This window comes from Schistocerca gregaria, chromosome 11, assembly GCF_023897955.1.
Source record: "Schistocerca gregaria isolate iqSchGreg1 chromosome 11, iqSchGreg1.2, whole genome shotgun sequence".
Taxonomy (NCBI): domain Eukaryota; kingdom Metazoa; phylum Arthropoda; class Insecta; order Orthoptera; family Acrididae; genus Schistocerca; species Schistocerca gregaria.
The window spans coordinates 59,678,732-59,697,812 of record NC_064930.1 but is presented as its reverse complement, the minus strand read 5'-3'; the positions used below and the strand labels follow the sequence as shown (position 1 = coordinate 59,697,812).

The 19,081-nt window shown below is 40.6% G+C and overlaps 1 protein-coding gene across 1 annotated transcript in view; it reads left to right on the top strand.

Annotated features, from left to right (window-relative positions):
- The window catches only part of LOC126295415 (inhibitor of growth protein 5), a 32,723-nt gene extending 15,026 nt beyond the window's left edge, over window positions 1–17,697 (top strand). The window contains exons 4-5 of the mRNA XM_049987894.1: window positions 11,457–11,797; window positions 15,403–17,697. Of these exons, the coding sequence (XP_049843851.1) occupies window positions 11,457–11,797; window positions 15,403–15,504 (443 nt within the window). The 3' untranslated portion in view covers window positions 15,505–17,697. The remainder of the gene's footprint in view (window positions 1–11,456; window positions 11,798–15,402) is intronic.
- The last annotated feature ends 1,384 nt before the right edge of the window (window positions 17,698–19,081 follow it).

Here is a 19,081-nt window from a genome sequence, read left to right as displayed (position 1 = left end):
GATATGACTTCCTAAAATCCTGGCCCTGAATGAGATCCGTCCTTCATGAAATCCTCCCCACTCCACAAAGAGTGTCTTTCCGCCGTCCACCTAACCTTCGTAACCTCTTGGTTCATCCCTATGAAATCCCCAAACCACCTTCCCTACCTTCTGGCTCCTACCCTTGTAACCGCCCCCGGTGTAAAACCTGTCCTATGCACCCTCCCACTACCACCTACTCCAGTCCTGTAACCCGGAAGGTGTACACGATCCAAGGCAGAGCCACGCTTTCTATGTGGGAATGACCAGCAACAAACTGTCCATTCGCATGAATGGACACAGGCAGACAGTGTTTGTTGGTAATGAGGATCACCCTGTGGCTAAACATGCCTTGGTGCACGGCCAGCACATCTTGGCACAGTGTTACACCATCCGGGTTATCTGGATACTTCCCACCAACACCAACCTATCCGAACTCCGGAGATGAGAACTTGCCCTTCAGTATATCCTCTCTTCTCGATATCTGCCAGGCCTCAACCTCCGCTAATTTCAAGTTGCCGCCGCTCATACCTCACCTGTCTTTCAACAACTTCTTTGCCTTTACAAATGTCTGCTTGTGTGTGTGTGTGTGTGTGTGTGTGTGTGTGTGTGTGTGCCGGCGCGCGCGCCCGTGTGCCGGCGCGCGCGCGCGCCCGTGTGCCGGCGCGCGCGCACACCTGTCCTTTTTTCTCCCTAAGGTAAGTCTTTCCGCTCCTGGGATTGGAATGACTCCTTACCCTCTCCCTTAAAACCCACATCCTTTCGTCTTTCCCTCTCCTTCCCTCTTTCCTGTAGAAGCAACCGTTGATTGCGAAAGCTAGATATTTTGTGTGTGTGTGTTTGTGTGTTATTTTATTGTGCCTGTCTACCGGTGCTTTCCCGCTTGGTAAGTCTTGGATTCTTTGTTTTTAATATATCTTTTCCGTGTGGAAATTTCTTTATATGTGTTTTCGTTTTGACTTGTAATGTTTAAAATAATTTGGCTCTTTGTTACCTATTATTCTTGACCATGGTGCCTTTTGCTCCATTTTGGACTTACGATCTGCTTTCTCTTGTGTTGCTGTTAAGAATTGTTACACCACATTTCGAATCCCTACCAAATTACCTCTGAGATTTTAGTGGATTAATAACATGTGTATTCTCTTCATCAGACATACACAAACTCATTTACATGTGTTAATTCATGGCTCAGTATGCCATGACTAGGGACCAAAAAATGTAGTGTCTTTTTGGCAACATTTGCATCAAAAGTGAAGGCAAAGAAAGCCTTAGCTAATTGAAACTGATTGTTAAAAATAGTGCCAATTGGTAGCTTTGTGACTGGAATGTTCGCTTTTGCTAAAACTTCAGCATTTTTTTCATGCAAAATGTTTTTGTTTTTTTTTTCCCCACTGTGAGTGATCTTTCAAAATTGATTGTTCTGCTGAAAAGCAGCAGACTTATCTGCATACAATTAATTTTGACCGTTCGTGGGCATTCATAGCCGTGCAACCCGTGCTTGACAAGGCTACAGACAGAACAGACAAGGCAGTTAGTGTAGAAGTGGAACTGAATGTGCGGTAACTCTATTTTAACATTAGGGGAAGAATTTCGGCACAGTCAAAAAAGTTACAGATTTTGTGTTCCTGTCACTATAGCACAGTGTAGGCTATAGTAGCAGATGGCCACAAGCATAAAAAATCTATATAATTTTTACTGCCAGAGGGGTGAGGAGTGATACAGGGAAACGAGCCTCTTCTCCCTTTCTCAAAGCAGCAGCCTACAGCAGAAACGACTTATTGTCACAGGGATCGCTGATCACTTCTGGCTTTTAATTGTCATAATCGCATATGTGACAGACCAGGATTACTCGCTTCACTTATTTCAAAATAAGAATAGAAAATAATGAGGGACTTACAACACAAAGCACTCGGGAATTTGCCATACAATTGCTGTCCAGGTTATCAGAGTACTGGCAACAACAGAGTCCAGGCCCGACCTCTGGCGGTATTTGGTGCAGCGACAGTTCGAGATGTCCGCAACCTAATTTGCCACGTTGAAAGTGCCACATTACACCAACTTTCAAGCTTTAGCTAACAAACAAACATACATGGTTCTTTCTTATAAAATGCTAGGTCCCACAGCTGAGTACTACGTTGGACTATGTGGCATGTATCTTAGATGGGCCATTTGACTGCCCACAGTTGGCGTGGTGGCAGATCATTGATCGCATTAATATGTCATTGTGTGTGTACACTTTTTATTTTGCAAACAGCTTTTTATGCACATTATCTTTCCAGTGGGCTTCACCAGATAGTGTAAATTACCAGTAACTGAAAAGGGGTTACATTTTTGATGTTGCTACGAGGGTTCACTGAAAAGTAACGCCTCCACCTTCATAATTCTTCAACAGTTGGCAGCATTGGTATGAGGCAGGTACCGGCTTGTTCCGTAGCCTCTTCTCTACAGCTCCATTTGGCAGGAAGGCTTAGCATGGAACAATCGTGTTGTTACAGTGTTAAGAATGGAACACTTGCGCAGACAGTCGGTCAGTACGATTTAAGCAGCGTGCAGTCACTGAATTCTTGACAGCAGAAGGTGTCGCCCCAATGGAGATTCATCAGGGAATGAAAGCAGTTTATGGTGATTGTGTTGATGTGAGTACTGTTTGTCTTTGGGCGAGTAAGTTTAAAGAGTCAGCATCCGGGGCACCCATCGTGCACAGATCTTTCGATAGCCGAGCAAACTAATAATGTGACCCACACGTTCTTGTGAAATGACAATTGTGCTTGAAATTTCTCTCTGAGTGATACAGCAATCGTGTTGAATCAATCTGTCAACATTTTGCTTGTGAAACTCTGTGGTTGCTGTCTCAGGACGCCCAACTCTTTGTTTGTCATGCAGGTCAGATGTTCCCGGCTCAACATCTTTGAACTTGCTCACCCAGTGACACACAGTACTCTCATCAACACAATCTCCATAAACTGCTTTCATTATGTGATGACACCTTCTGTTATCAAGAATTCAATGACTGCACATTGCTTAAATCGCATTGACTGACCGTTTGCGCAGTGTTACAATGTAAGAACACAACCGTTCAATGCTAAGGCTTCCCACCAACTGGACCTGTGAGAGGAGGCTACGGAACAACCCAGTACCTGCCACATAGCAATGCTGCCAACTACTGAAGAGTTACGAAGGTGGAGGCATTACTATTCAGTCAACCCTCGTATTTCAAACTACCTCTGATACTATAGTTCATCTGGATACAGTTCGCTACAAAATAGTGTCAATTAAGTAATTTTGCATTTTGTGGAAGAGTTCACATCTATTTCACATTTATCATAAAATGTGAATTTTTATGGTCTCTAATCATGACCAAAGTCAGGCACATAATCAGAAAGAGTGAGGAAGGTATTTTCTTCTTAACTGCTTCAGTCCCATAGTACTGTAGCTCAAAAGGTTTTAAATCATTCAGTGTGTATGCATGACTGTGGAAGCTTTCTCACCAGTGTCGGAGTCAAACAAATTGCAGTTACATAAAGGTAAATGCTCGCAGTACTTCATTTGTTTGTTAATATGTGTGGCTCGGAAGTTGAGTCCCATTCTACTGATACGAACATGTGGGTTTGGGTCAGTCTTAGAAAACTTTTAACTGTCACATATCACTTCTATCACCCCTGGCAATGTATGCAAATTTGAAAAGTTCCAAGTTGCATTGTGGTTCGGAGTGCAAGTTAAACTGTGTGTCCCCTTTTGTAACTGGATAGATAAGTCAGTTCATCAGTCACAGGCAGACAAAAGCACATCACAACCAGTAGGACAGTGTCTTTGATGTTTGAACTGGCCTTCAGAGTGAAGACAGTTTTAATATTTTTTAGTCTGGTGTGACACACACTTCTGGAAACTAGCAACCGTGTTGTTCTTTTCCTGATAGGGGATAAACTGAAGTGGATGTTAACGCCCACAAAAGTCAGAGTTTTTTTTAAAAAAGGAGTTGTAACTCCTAAATGTGTTGGACTCTAATGGAAATATGAAATGTTGTGACATGAGACTGTATACTACAAATAAAAATATTTCAGAATACAAACAGTCTTGGTTGCGAAATTATTTAGTGTCCGTTGTGCGTTTCACCCTTTTGGGGCATCATCAGATTGTCTATAAAAACCAAACAACCAATGAATATTCGGCATGAATGCACAGGTAAAATGAATTTAAAGCAGTAGCAACATACATAAAAGTAGCAGAATATGAAGCCCATCCATCATATAGCCATATAAAATGGAAATGGATGAAAAAGTAACTGGATGTATAATCCATCCATCATAAAGAAAAAATGCAGGGGGGGGGGGGCGTGTTAAAAGCAGTATATCATCATCAAGGTACAGAAAGATGATGGACAAATTTCAGACAAGGGAAATTCCAGGTAGGAATATCAACAATGAAGGAAAAGATACATAGCTACTTACAAAGAAGACACATCAAATTGCAGACAGGTAGTGACAGTGCGTGAGGTGTGCTTTCTGTCTGTCTGTCTGTGTGTGTGTGTGTGTGTGTGTGTGTGTGTGTGTGTGTGTGTGTGTTATGCCGCCACTTGGCAAGTAATTTTTTTATCTGTTGTTGTTGGTGTGGTCTTCAGTCCTGAGACTGGTTTGATGCAGCTCTCCATGCTACTCTATCCTGTGCAAGCTTCTTCATCTCCCAGTACCTACTGCAACCTACATCCTTCTGTATCTGCTTAGTGTATTCATCTCTTGGTCTCCCTCTACGATTTTTACCCTCCACGCTGCCCTCCAATACTAAATTGGTGATCCCTTGACGCCTCAGAACATGTCCTACCAACCGATCCCTTCTTCTGGTCAAATTGTGCCACAAACTCCTCTTCTCCCCATTTCTATTCAATACCTCCTCATTAGTGATGTGATCTACCCATCTAATCTTCAGCATTCTTCTGTAGCACCACATTTCGAAAGCTTCTATTCTCTTCTTGTCCAAACTAGTTATTGTCAATGTTTCACTTCCATACATAGCTACACTCCAAACAAATACTTTCAGAAACGACTTCCTGATACATAAATCTATATTTGATGTTAACAAATTTCTCTTCTTCAGAAACGCTTTCCTTGCCATTGCCAGTCTACATTTTATATCCTCTCTACTTCGACCATCATCAGTTATTTTACTTCCTAAATAGCAAAACTCTTTTACTACTTTAAGTGTCTCATTTCCTAATCTAATTCCCTCAACATCACCCGAATTAATTTGACTACATTCCATTATCCTCGTTTTGCTTTTGTTGATGTTCATCTTATATCCTCCTTTCATGACACTGTCCATTCCGTTCAACTGCTCTTCCAAGTCCTTTGCCGTCTCTGACAGAATTAGAATGTCATTGGCGAACCTCAAAGTTTTTATTTCTTCTCCATGGATTTTAATACCTACTCCGAACTTTTCTTTTGTTTCCTTTACTGCATGCTCAGTATACAGATTGAATAACATCGGGGAGAGGCTACAACCCTGTCTCACTCCCTTCCCAACCGCTGCTTCCCTTTCATGTCCCTCGACTCGTATAACTGCCATCTGGTTTCTATACAAATTGTAAATAGCCTTTCGCTCCTTGTATTTTATCCCTGCCACCTTCAGAGTTTGAAAGAGAGTATTCCAGTCAACATTGTCAAAAGCTTTCTCTATGTCTACAAATGCTACAAATGTAGGTTTGCCCATCCTTAATCTAGCTTCTAAGATAAGTCGTAGGGTGAGTATTGCCTCATGTGGTCCAACATTTCTACGGAATCAAAACTGATCTTCCCTGAGGTCGGCTTCTACTAGTTTTCCATTCGTCTGTAAAGAATTCGCATTACTATTTTGCAGTTGTAACTTATTAAATTGACAGTTTGGTAATTTTCACATTTGTCAACACCTGCTTTCTTTGGGATTGGAATTATTATATTCTTCTTGAAGTCTGACGGTATTTCGCCTGTTTCATACATCTTGCTCACCAGATGGTAGAGTTTTGTCAGGACTGGCTCTCCCAAGGCCATCAGTAGTTCTAACGGAATGTTGTCTACTCCCAGGGCCTTGTTTCGACTCAGGTCTTTCAATGCTCTGTCAAACTCTTCACACAGTATCGTACCTCCCATTTCATCTACAGCCTCTTCCATTTCCATAATATTGTCCTCAAGTACATCGCCCTTGTATAGACCCTCTATATACTCCTTTCACCTTTCTGCTTTCCCTTCTTTGCTTAGAACTGGGTTTCCATCTGAGCTCTTGATGTTCGTACAAGTGGTTCTCTTATCTCCAAAGGTTTTTAATTTTCCTGTAGGCAGCATCTATCTTACCCTAGTGAGATAAGCCTCTACATCCTTACATTTGCCCTCTAGCCATCCCTGCTTAGCCATTTTGCATTTCCTGTCGATCTCATTTTTGAGACGTTTGTATTCCTTTTTGCCTGCTTCATTTACTGCATTTTTATATTTTCTCCTTTCATCAATTAAATTCAGTATTTCTTCTGTTACCCTAGGATTTCTAGCAGCCCTAGTCTTTTTACCTACTTTATCCTCTGCTGCCTTCACTACTTCATCCCTCAGAGCTACCCATTCTTCTTCTACTGTATTTCTTTCCCCCATTCCTGTCAATTATTCCCTTATGCTCTCTCTGCAACTCTGTAGAACCTCTGGTTTTTTCAGTTTATCCAGGTTCCATCTCCTTAAATTCCCACCTTTTTGCAGTTTCTTCAGTTTTAATCTACAGGTCATAACCAATAGATTGTGGTCAGAGTCCACATCTGCCCCTGTAAATGTCTTACAATTTAAAACCTGGTTCCTAAATCTCTGTCTTACCATTGTATAATCTATCTGATACCTTTTAGTATCTCCAGGCTTCTTCCATGTATACAGCCTTCTATTATGATTCTTGAACCAAGTGTTAGCTATGATTAAGTTGTGCTCTGTGCAAAATTCTACCAGGCGGCTTCCTCTTTCATTTCTTAGCCCCAAACCATATTCACCTATTACGTTTCCTTCTCTCCCTTTTCCTACTACCGAATTCCAGTCACCCATGACTATTAAATTTTCGCCCCCCATCACTATCTGAATAATTTCTTTTATTTCATCATACATTTCTTCAATTTCTTCGTCATCGGCAGAGCTAGTTGGCATATAAACTTTTACTACTGTAGTAGGTGTGGGCTTCGTATGTATCTTGGCCACAATAATGCGTTCACTATGCCGTTTGTAGTAGCTTACCCACATTCCTATTCATTATTAAACCTACTCCTGCATTACCCCTATTTGATATTGTGTTTATAATCCTGTAGTCACCTGACCAAAAATCTTGTTCCTCCTGCCACCGAACTTCACTAATTCCCACTATATCCAACTTTAACCTATCCATTTCCCTTTTTAAATTTTCTAACCTACCTGCCCGATTAAGGGATCTGACATTCCACGCTCCGATCCGTAGAACGCCAGTTTTCTTTCTCTTGATAACGACATCCTCTTGAGTAGTCCCCACCCGGAGATCAGAATGGGGGACTATTTTACCTCTGGAATATTTTACCCAAGAGGACGCCATCATCATTTAATCATACAGTAAAGCTGCATGCCCTCGGGAAAAATTACGGCCGTAGTTTCCCCTTGCTTTCAGCCGTTCGCAGTACCAGCACAGCAAGGCCGTTTTGGTTAGTGTTACAAGGCCAGATCAGTCAATCATCCAGACTGTTCCTCCTGCAACTACTGGAAAGGCTGCTGCCCCTCTTCAGGAACCACACGTTTGTCTGGCCTCTCAACAGATACCCCTCCGCTGTGGTTGCACCTACAGTACGGCTATTTGTATCGCTGAGGCACGCAAGCCTCCCCACCAACGGCAAGGTCCATGGTTCATTGGGGGAGGTTTTATCTATTAAATTAGAATAATTAGTTAAAATGAAGGCAAGAACATAGGAAATAAAAATGTCATTGAAACTGTCATATGAAGTAAAACAGCTAAATTTTAGAGTGCTTGCACAGTGTATGCATACGAGACCAACAACCCAAACGTCAAGGAATTAGAAAAAGGGCAGTTGCAAGCATTGCAGACTGTTGACATATAAATATTTCTAGTCATTAGAATAAAAGTATAAGTTACAGAACATAAAAAAAGTAGTCACCTATGATAAAATAAAGTCATTAATAAGTCCTCATTTGAAATACAACTCCCCTGACTTCATACACAACAAAACAAACAAGTTAAAAACTAGGCAGTTGACAAAAGAAGAGATATCACTTAGCAACATTTCAAACACTGGAAGTGCTGCATCATAATATACTTGGTTCCTGCTAATCAGCTGATCGTTCAACAATTTGTCTTTATCAAGATATAGATATTTTCAACTCCTCAAGTAGATTCAACTTTTGTACAAAGTTAAGGGAGCTGTATGTCAAAGGGGAGGCTTATTAATGACTCTTTTTATCATAGATGACTTTACTTTTTTATGTTCTGTGACTTACATTATTGTTCTAGTGACTAGAAATAAGTAATCGTCAATAGTCTGCAGTGCTGACAACTGTCCTCGTTTGGAATCTAGGTTTTGTACGTATACACTGTGCAAGCACTCTAAAATGAAGCTATTTTACTCCATATGACAGTTCTAATGACATACTTTGATTTCCTTTATCATCATTTTAACCAATTATTCTTTTTTATCACCTGAATGTCCTTCTGGCTACTTGTGGTTGCCATGGTTTGCTTATACAGTGAAAACCCACTTTTACACTTTTCAAGGGACTTAAAAAAATGGTGTAAAATGCGGGACATAACGTTTTAAGCTGTAAAAGTTACGTATAGGATACCCCCTTGCATTTTATGTAAGATGTATGTACATAACAGGCATCAAAAGACTTGTCAGAGACTTGTTTATTTATCGAATAAAAACCGCTTATGTAACTGGAACTGATAACTTTCTAGGTAGTAGGAAAGTTTCACTCAATTTCATTTGTCATAACTGATGTTTTTGAAAGCCTGCATCTGTCATTAATTATTTAGATAATGAAATATTGCACTAGTTATGTATTTTTTCATGCTTAGCACTTTTCAGGAATTTTTTCTCGTTGTCAAGTGCAACACACACACACACACACACACACACACACACACACACACACACACACTGATTAAGTTCCCTGCAGAATTGAAAATGTTATATTTAGTTAGCAGCAAGCAGTCATGGCATTAACTCGGCATAGTCTTGTTATGTTAAAATACTCTGACACAGTATATTCGCATATGCCATAACTTATTCCCAAGGTGTTGCAGAGGTCTCTAGCGGTCTGTCTATGACATTGCAGAATCACATTTCTCACTTTCTCAACATGTTGTGCTTAGATGCCAGTTGAGTGCTGACAGAAATGGCATTCAACAATCAATGTTTGTCCATTTCTGAAATGCTTTAACCAGTCATAATTCTATACCTGACTTGGTCTCATAAAGCTTGATTCAATGGTTGGTGTGTTTCCACAGCAGTTTGCTCAAGTTTAAAACTAAATTTTATACAGGTACACTGCTCTTACAACCACTACAAAACCACAAACTGACAGAAGCATGACAATAGAAATGTGCTCACCAATAACAGGTCGGATCATTCAGGGCATCACCATTTTCCTTCTTGATTCAAGTAGGAGTTACAGGAAGACAAATAGTGGTGTAGTGGTGCTTCTACATCCACATAACTGCTACGCAATTGACACTTGTGTGTTTGGCAGAAGAGTAATTGAAACACTTTTCTGACTGAAACGTCCTGGCATTTTAAAACTGTGTGCCAAACCAGGATTTGAACCCAGGACCTTTGCCTTTTGTGCGCAAGTGCTCTACCAACAGTTACCCAAGCACGACTGACGACCCATCCTCACAGCTTTACTTCTGCCAGTACCTCATCTCCTACCTTTCAAAAGTCACAGAATTTCTCCTGTGTATCTTGCGGGACAAGTTCTTGCGGAAGAAATGATATAATGCGGAGGCGTGTGTAGCCACTGCCTGGGAGAGGTTGTTTCCAGAATGAATTTTTCACTCTGCAGCAGGGCAGGTACTGATATGAAGCTTCCTGACAGATTAAACAGTTTGCCTTCGTTTTAATGATTGCCGCTGGAACTTGTGTATCATGTCCGTGAAACTCTCCCTCCTGTATCATGATATTTTTTGATGTCGTTTGTCAATCCTATCTTTTATTTTACTATATATTTTATGGCCTTCAGTGGACCACTCAAGTCAAAAATATAAAGTTGTAAAGAAGTTGTTACACAGGGTTACAATTTGGCTCAACAGAAATTATATTGATATTTAGGAAATATAATTATTAGAGTCTATTCTTATATGAAAGGTGATTTGCTCTTCTGTCTGCCCAATATTTTTTCATTCTTTCAGATGTTTTCTTTCTTTCTTCATCTCAGACCACTCTCCCTGTACTCCTTTTATTGATTTTCATTTGTAGGCTGGTTTGCGGATCTTCCAGTATTCTGGTCTTCTCTGTGTTGTTTTTTAGGTCATCTACTGTAAATTGGAGTTCTTTTATATCTTCCTTAATTTCTGTGATCCATTTAATGTCACTCTTGGTATTCCACAATTTTTGTATTATTTTTTTACTAATTCTGTTTTCTGGAGTTCTCATCGGATGTCCAAAGAGTGAGATGCGTTTCTTCCTGATCGTGCTCACGAGTGGTTCTATTTTCTTATATACTGTTTCATTTGATGCTATTCTCAAGTGTCCATTTATTTTATACTGTTTGTTATCCATGTCCTAATTATTATTCTTTCTATTTTTAGTATTCTGTCAATTTCTGCTGTATTAGTTGTTTTGAAGATATTTTCAGCTGCGTACGTTATTTCTGGTTGTGTAACTGTTTTATAGTGTTTTAATTTTGTATCTATAGATAGGCTTTTTTGTCTGATAAGGATTCCATACTGTACAGCAGTACTCCAGAAGAGGACGGGCAAGCATAGTATACAGTTCCCAGTAGACTGCATCATCAGAGATTTCTGCCAGTAAAGCCACATCTATAGATCACCCTTCTCACAACATTTTCTGTGTGATGGTTCCAATTTAAGTTGTTCTTAATGTTAATCCCTTGGTATTTAGTTTAATTGACGGTCTTTAAACTTTTGCGTTTTATTGTGTAACAAAATTTAATGAATTCTTTTTAGTATTCGTTTGGAGGACACCACACTTTACACTTATAACTATTTGCACACAAAATTCAAATGCTGTTGACTTTCAGGTAGCACCTCATCTTGCTATAAACATGTGCCTAGTCCAGATTGAACACTTCTTCTTAACTGTCACAAACTTATAATATTGAATGCTGCTTTCTTTCAGCAACCATATATACGTTTCAGTGGAGAAATAACACAGCCAACCAGTTTGACACAAACTGTCGGTGAAATGTCAACTGTCCCAGTCGCCCTAACCGTGTACCTCGTTTTGACAGAAGGCCGGAAGAAGCTGAGGGACAAGGAGCGCAGCAAGAAGCGTGGCGGCGTATCCTCAGAAGACGACGGTGGGTCCGGCACGGTCAAGTCATCCCGTAAGAAACAGAAGAAGGGCGGAGGTGGCGGTGCGGGCGGCGGTGCCGGGAGCGGAGGAGGGTCAGGGGGTGCAGGCAGCGGCGACGGCGGGGACTTGGGCGGCGGTGCGGCAGTGGCAGCAGCGTTGGCGGGCATCGCGCACCCGTCTGACGTGCTGGACATGCCGGTGGACCCCAACGAGCCCACCTACTGCCTCTGCCACCAGGTCTCCTACGGTGAGATGATCGGCTGCGACAACCCCGATGTGAGTACCGCTTCTGCTTTCGCATCGTGTGTCGGCTGGGTATTCGGACCTGAAACCTCTCGCCTTTCTTGGTGTGCCCCACTACTGATGTCACATACTTTGCTGACCGATTTGAATTTTCAATTATTGTGTTAGATTCTGCGCAAGTGACACTGTCAGTCTTGTGTGCTCTTCAGATTAAATTCGTGTCCTTCATTTCACCCTGTAGTCCAATTTAAAGTAGCAGGTACTAGACAGGTAGTGGGCTGACTGTTTCATCCAATGCTACTAGTGGCATCTTTATACTACTGGGATGAGAGCTCTCACTGTGTTGACACTTCTGTTGTGCAAAGCATTTTGCTTGCCAGTTCTCAAGTGGGAAACTTGTTAAGGCGTGGAAATTTTGCCCCTTTAAAAAATAAATGCATCTCCAGATCCAAATTAAATTAATAAGATACTTCACTTGCTAGAGACCCATAGAGTTCTTACAATATGTGAATTTCATAGTTTTTGGGATAGATAAAAAAATCAGCCAACCAGTTGTAAATAAAGGTTTATTATCCCTTGGCCATGGTTTCAATATTTGTAAAAATATCTTCTTCAGGAGCGATCATGTGCTGTAATAGGGCCAATACTTCCGGAGAAGATATTTTTACAAATATTAAAAATAAAGGGAAAATAAACCTCTATTTGCAACTGATTGGCTTTTTTTCTGAATTGCAATGTTGCTGTTTCACAGCCAATTTTAAGACTTTTCATAATTTTCATCCATTCATTTTTTTTATTTTTTTTATTATTTTTTTTATTTTATTTTATTTTATTTTATTTGAGGGGGTGGGGGAGGGGGGCAATAAATAACTTAATGAACTGTTGCTGAGGAGCTATCTTGGTAACCAAAAAGGTAATTGTACTTAAATGAGTCAATGATCAAAATCATCCTGGGTCCCAGATTTGAACAATGCTATTGCTTAAATTTTTAATAGAGATCGTCAGCAATGGCGGGCAAACACTTCCGGACTTCTGGCACAAGAAGTCACCCTTCTTCTGCCAATGGCCTCTTTGAAAAGGGCGGAGGAACTGACATAGTAGCAGGACACATTCTTGCCCTTCCAGTGGGAAACTGCCCCTAGAAGGCGGAATAATCAGCAGTGATTGATGGTATGAGACTGCAGAAGTCAGTGGGAACCACTGCATTACACACACATAATGTGTATCCACAGGACTTGTGGCCAGTAATTGAAAAAGTGTCACGATGATCTCTTCACTGCAGAAGACTCTGGATTAGTCTCCCAATGAGGTCTTCAAAGGGGACCGCCAAAAGGATAGTCACCGAGAGAAGAATATTGAACAACCAACAAAAGTTTAACATTCTAAGAGTCAGGGTGTGGAATGTTGGAGATTTGAGTGTGGTAGGGAAACTAGAAAGTGTGGAAAGGGGAATGCAAAGGCCCATTGAAGTTATAGTAAAGTTCAGAGAAGTGAAATGGATAGGAGTGAGGATTTCTGGTCAGACAAATATAGGGTAATATCAGCTGCAGCATTCACAGCTCTCACACACATGGTCACTGTCTCTTGCTGCTGAGGCTGGACTGTGACCAGCTGCACTTGATTGGAGAAGAAATCAGAGTGGTGGGTGTAAGGAGGTGGCTGGGGTGGTGCTGGGAAGGGCTTGTGGGAGCATTCTGAGACATTGTTGGGACAGGGTAGGGCAGCTAGGTGCAGTCGGGAGGGCTAGGCGGGAGAGAGAAAGGGGGAAAAAAGAGATAGGAGAAGAGGGGAAAGAAACTCTGTGTGTGCATTGGTGCATAGAAGGTTGTGCAGTATTGGGGTGGGAGCAGGGTGAAGAACAGTGACTAAGCAAGGTTCAGGCCAGGGCAGTTAAGATAATGTAGGACATCTTGCAATCAGAAAAGCTGGTGTTGTTAGGAAGGATCCAGATGGTGCAGGCTGCGGAGCAGTCATTGAAGTGAAGAACATTGTGTTGGACAGCATGTTCAGCAACTGGGTGATCCTGCACACTCTTGGACACAATTTGGCATTGGCCATTCGTGCAGACAGGCAGCTTGTCAGCTGTTGCGCCCACGTATAATGCTGCACAGAGGTTGCAGCTTAGCTTGTGGATGATATGACTGGTTTCACAGGTAGCCCTGCCTTTAATGAGATAGGCGATGCTTGTCACCGGACTGGAGTAGGTAGTAGTGGGAGGATGTAAGGGACAGGTCTTGCATCTAGGTCTATTACAGGTATATGACCCATGTGTTGAGGACAGTGGGAGAATAGAGATGGGTGAGGATATTTTGTGGGTTCAGTAGCCAGCGGAATACCACTGCGAGGGGGGTGGGAAGAATAGTGGGTAGGAGGAGCACTTTACTGTCCCCCACTATCCCTCTCCCCCCCCCCCCCCCCCCCCCAAACTCCTCCTTACCTCACCCACACAGATTGCTTTTCCCATCATGCATAGTTGCTCACAGTCCAGCCTCGGTAGCCAGAGGCAGTGGTCATGTGTGTGCTAGTTGTGCTTTGTGGTGTGTGTGTGTGTGTGTGTGTGTGTGTGTGTGTGTGTGTGTGTGTTTTTGTTTTCCTCCAAGAATTGGGGTCACCTTCAGAGAGCTTCTGCACAATCGCCAACTTCCATGGATGATAATGAAGAATTTGCCTTATTCAGTAATCGGAAAGTGCAATGACAGATGCTTGACTGCACACAGAATGCTGTGGGGATTGCAAGATTGAACCTCTCACTGCCTCAATGCTATCACATGATGTGATGGGCTGAGGGACTCCAATGCTTCTTATTGTCGTACTCGCGGTTTGTCTGAACGTGATTACCCGTGTAACAATTGATTTCCAGTCCAGGACGTGGACCGACGGGATTGCGTTTGAGCGATTTCGAATGATGAGCTGGGTTGTGTGACACAGCATCTGTTCAAAAAGTAGGCTCCTCAGTGTTCCGACGCATAATATTGACTGACCTGGAAGAGGACAACACTTCAGAACTGCACCTGTCGAATAAGACCACTCCTGTCCCGCTGTGGCTGCTGCAGCTTGAATGGTGACCGTGTTAAACAAGGAAATTACATTGACAATATAAGGATAAGATAGATTACTACTCACTGGTGTGTAGTAATCTGTCTTTTTCTCATATTGTTGTACCAAGGAAGCTACATTGGCGCACCTGGACAGTGGGGAGGTGCTACTTACCTGATATGATTTTCAAAACTGTGTTAAACAAAACATTAAGTATGTACCTACGGTATTAAAAATAAATATAAAAATTCTGCTTTATAAAGGGGATTTTATTACATTTTGAAATTGGGAAGTTACATTGCTACACCCAGTGTTATTTGAGTGTTTATGTAGACAAAAATTTGTGTGCTGCATGAAACAAGTCTTCCAGCTACATTCCTGTAATTTCAATTTCTTTTTTCTTTTGATAAAAACTCAGTTTAAATTCCATGTAATTGTATTTTTGTTTTCACTGATGTTGCACTTGCTACTTTCAGAACATACACTTCCAGGGAGAGCTGGAGAAAAAATGTGATGTCATTAATTTAAATATATTTTTGTGCTGTTTGTATTTGCAGTAGCCCTTGTTCACTATTCTAGTAAATGTGTCTGTGTGCTTGCAGTGTCCTATAGAGTGGTTCCACTTTGCTTGCGTGGGTCTGGTGACAAAACCGAAGGGCAAGTGGTTCTGTCCAAAGTGCACAGCGGACCGCAAGAAGAAATGAGCAGAGTGGAATGCGGTGGAGTCTGGACGCCCAGGCGTATGCGTTTCTGGCAGCAGAAAGCCTGTCTGTGTTCACTCAGCAGTGTGGAACAGTTGCTTAGAATGGTCAGTTATCTTCATCTTCTACAATCCCAGTGTGAAATTACTCATAAATTGTGGTACTTCATAATGACAAAACATATTAGAGGATTGCAAAGGACAACACACAGTTACAGATTCTCACTAAGTTCGTCTTTGTCACGGAAGATAGGTAACACCACAAGAGTAAATGTCATTAAGAATTCAGTTAAAAGGAAATTGTGGTTCTTATTATTTTAAACGAAGGAAACATGACAGAATCACAATACTGTTTATCTTTTACAATATTTATGTTCCTTATTAGTCTAGCAAGAAAAATTTTGTCAGTTCAAGGCCCATCACATCTTAAGTGTTTTACACAATTATAGAAATTATTCTGTGGGGAGGGTTGTGTGGGTGAAGATTGTCCACACTTCGTTTGGGAATCTGCGTACAGTTATTGGAATGAGTGCCACACCTCCGTTGTATCAGCCGTGGATCTTTGAGCTCTGAAGTCCAGCTGCTTGTATGTTAGTGTTTACAGATATAAAAACAAAGTGAAGGTGGTGATGCCATCTGGTACCAAAGTTTTGGAGTTTTATCAAAACTGTTAAAATTTCCTGCCCCACAGTAATGTTTTGAGCATTTAAATCGGCTGTGGAATAGCCTCAAAAGTCCTGAGCCATGGGTTGCTGTGGCAAATTAGTCACGTGTTCTCATCAAACAGAGTGTAAGATATGAGCTGGAGCCATCTTTATATTAATTCTTCACATTTGATCTGCAAATAATTCAACCACTAACTGCAATTTTTCTGTAATAAGAACTTTCATCACTAAACTAAGGAACAGTATTATTTAGTGGGAATTTGTGTGTATATCCGAACTAAAATGCGCTTAAGAAAAATGTAAAGTTCTGGGAAGACAGAATGGCTGGTGGTGCTTAAATTCCCTTTCAGTAGTTCCGTCTCCTATGGATTTATATGAGTTGTAGACACTGTGGATGACTTTCCTGCAATCTTTCACTATGGGACATCACAGTTTGAAATTTTGTGGCTTGTATGTTCGCCCCCAGGAGGCAGAAGTGGAGGATGATTAATTTATTATAAGAAAGAGTTTGACACTAGTGAGGGAATATAGGAGCTATAAAAGAATGTCCACAGCGAACATTGTATCTACAAAGATTTTCAAAGACTAACTGACTGGAATTGTCATAATTTGTTAATATTGCCATTCTTATTGGAAAATTTTAGGGTGTGTTAAGACTAGGAATTTTAAATTATTACAGCTGATGGTGGAATGATATATATCGTAAAATTTACTCTGCAGTGCATGTTGTGAAAAACTGTGATGGTGTGAAGTGTATCAGGGGGAGAAATATTTTTTTGTTCAGACCACACATCTGGCTACAATGGCAAAGTTTAGACAAAGTGCACATGTAGGTGCCTGATGATGTTTATGAAAGAAATGTGTTACATATTATAGATATTCTAATCCATGAATAAGGTTTAAAGAACGAAATTGTCAATTTTTATGCAACTGTGGATAACTTTTTAATCTGTTTTTCTCTTCCACATCCTCCTGTTATTTTTTTCCTCTTCTTTTTTAAGTAACTGAAAAGTATTATGTTATTTGTTTATATTTTTATATTGCATATATGTATGTAAGTGTATATACAACATAATTTAATGTGTTCTTTTGACAATTAATTGCATAGATTTTTTAACAAATAGATCTGTATTTATAAAAAAATTTTAGTGTATGCTCAGTTTTAGGTATTCTATGTCAAACTCCTTATGAATCCCTTCCTGTTGAAAATATTTTATACTCTGGGTTAATCGGCTTTAATGACTAAGATTCCACTTAAAGTGTGGTTCCTGCTATCTTCTTTGGCTTACAGAATTAAGGTCAACATGATAAGATTAGTTTGTTTGCATGTTGAATACTTTAAATAATTGTGATATAACATTCAGATATCCTTTGATGTGTTTCATGTATAAAAAATATTGTGTCAGTAATGATTGAAAATGATCAAGTTGTTGTTAAGTATAAGCCTCTGTGTTTCACTTAGCATACACAGTTCTGTACTAGAACATGTTGTAAAGTATTATGTCAAAAGAACATTAAATTACATTTTCGTATATGGCTGCTACATTTCTTTTATCTTTTAAGCTCACTACACTACACCTCACCTCATTTGCACACCACTATGTGTGGTGATGAAGCAGTTGCTTAGCAGCAATCTACATACATTGTATGCAGGAAATGTAAATGATCAGAATAAGATGACAAGGTGGGCCAGAAATATTTCCCATTTCAAAGGCTAGAATTCAGACGTAAAACATGAATCTTTCTGTCTCTTGAAAAAGGAGGAGAAAGCTGCCAAAGTTTCCATGGGCAGTAACTGTATCCATTGTAACAGATGGGGGGGGGGGGGGGGGGGAGATGAGTAAAATATAAATAATGATGTTTTGAAAGATTCTCTCTTCCACTACAGAAATAGTTACAAAGTATGGGTGTAAACAAGTTATTTGATTCGATAGTGAGCTTACAAACTTTGCTCTTCCCAAGCCATCTTAAGTATGTGTGACACAGTGTTTTTGTTGTTACTGCTACCTCGCCCACCCCCCTCTCCTATTCCAGTCCCAAATAGCCTGCAGGAAGAAATATTGTTGATAAGCCCCCGTGTGAGCTTGAATCTTTGTAAGTATACCTTCATGGTCTGTTTGTGAGATATATGTAGGAGGAAGTGATACATTGGTAGAATATTTTATGAACCTACACTTGCAGAATTTTAAAGTAAACTGCACCATTATGGAGAAAGCTTCTTTTATAGCACCTGCCACTGGTATGGCTGATCATCTCTGTGACATTTCCACACTAACAAATGAACCTCTGACAAAATGTACTTATCTTCTTTTGATGCTCTCTATTTCCTCGATCAGTTCTTTCTGGTGTGGGTGTCAGACCAATGAGATTTTTGTAACCTATCTCCTTTGCAGATTTTCTACATTTCCAAGGGGAGTCTTCCAATGAATCTCTATCACTCCTATGTACCTGGTGATCAAAAAGTCAGTATAAATTTGAAAACTTAATAAACCACGGAATAATGTAGATAGAGAGGTAAAAATTAACACACATACTTGGAACGACATGGGGTTGTTTGGTGATGATCGTGTGCTCAGCCACCACTTTCGTCATGCTTGTCCTCCCATGTCCCCCAGACTTCAGTCCGTGCGATTATTGGCTTTGGGGTTACGTGAAGTCGCAAGCGTGTCGTGATCGACCGACGTCTCTAGGGATGCTGAAAGACAACATCCGACTCCAATGACTCACCATAACTCCAGACATGCTTTACAGTGCTGTTCACAACATTATTCATCGACTACAGCTATTGTTGAGAAATGATGGTGGACATATTGAGCATTTCCTGTAGAGAACATCATCTTTGCTTTGTTATGCTAATTATTGCTATTCTGACCAGACGACGCGCCATCTGCCAGACATTTTTTTAACGTTTCTATT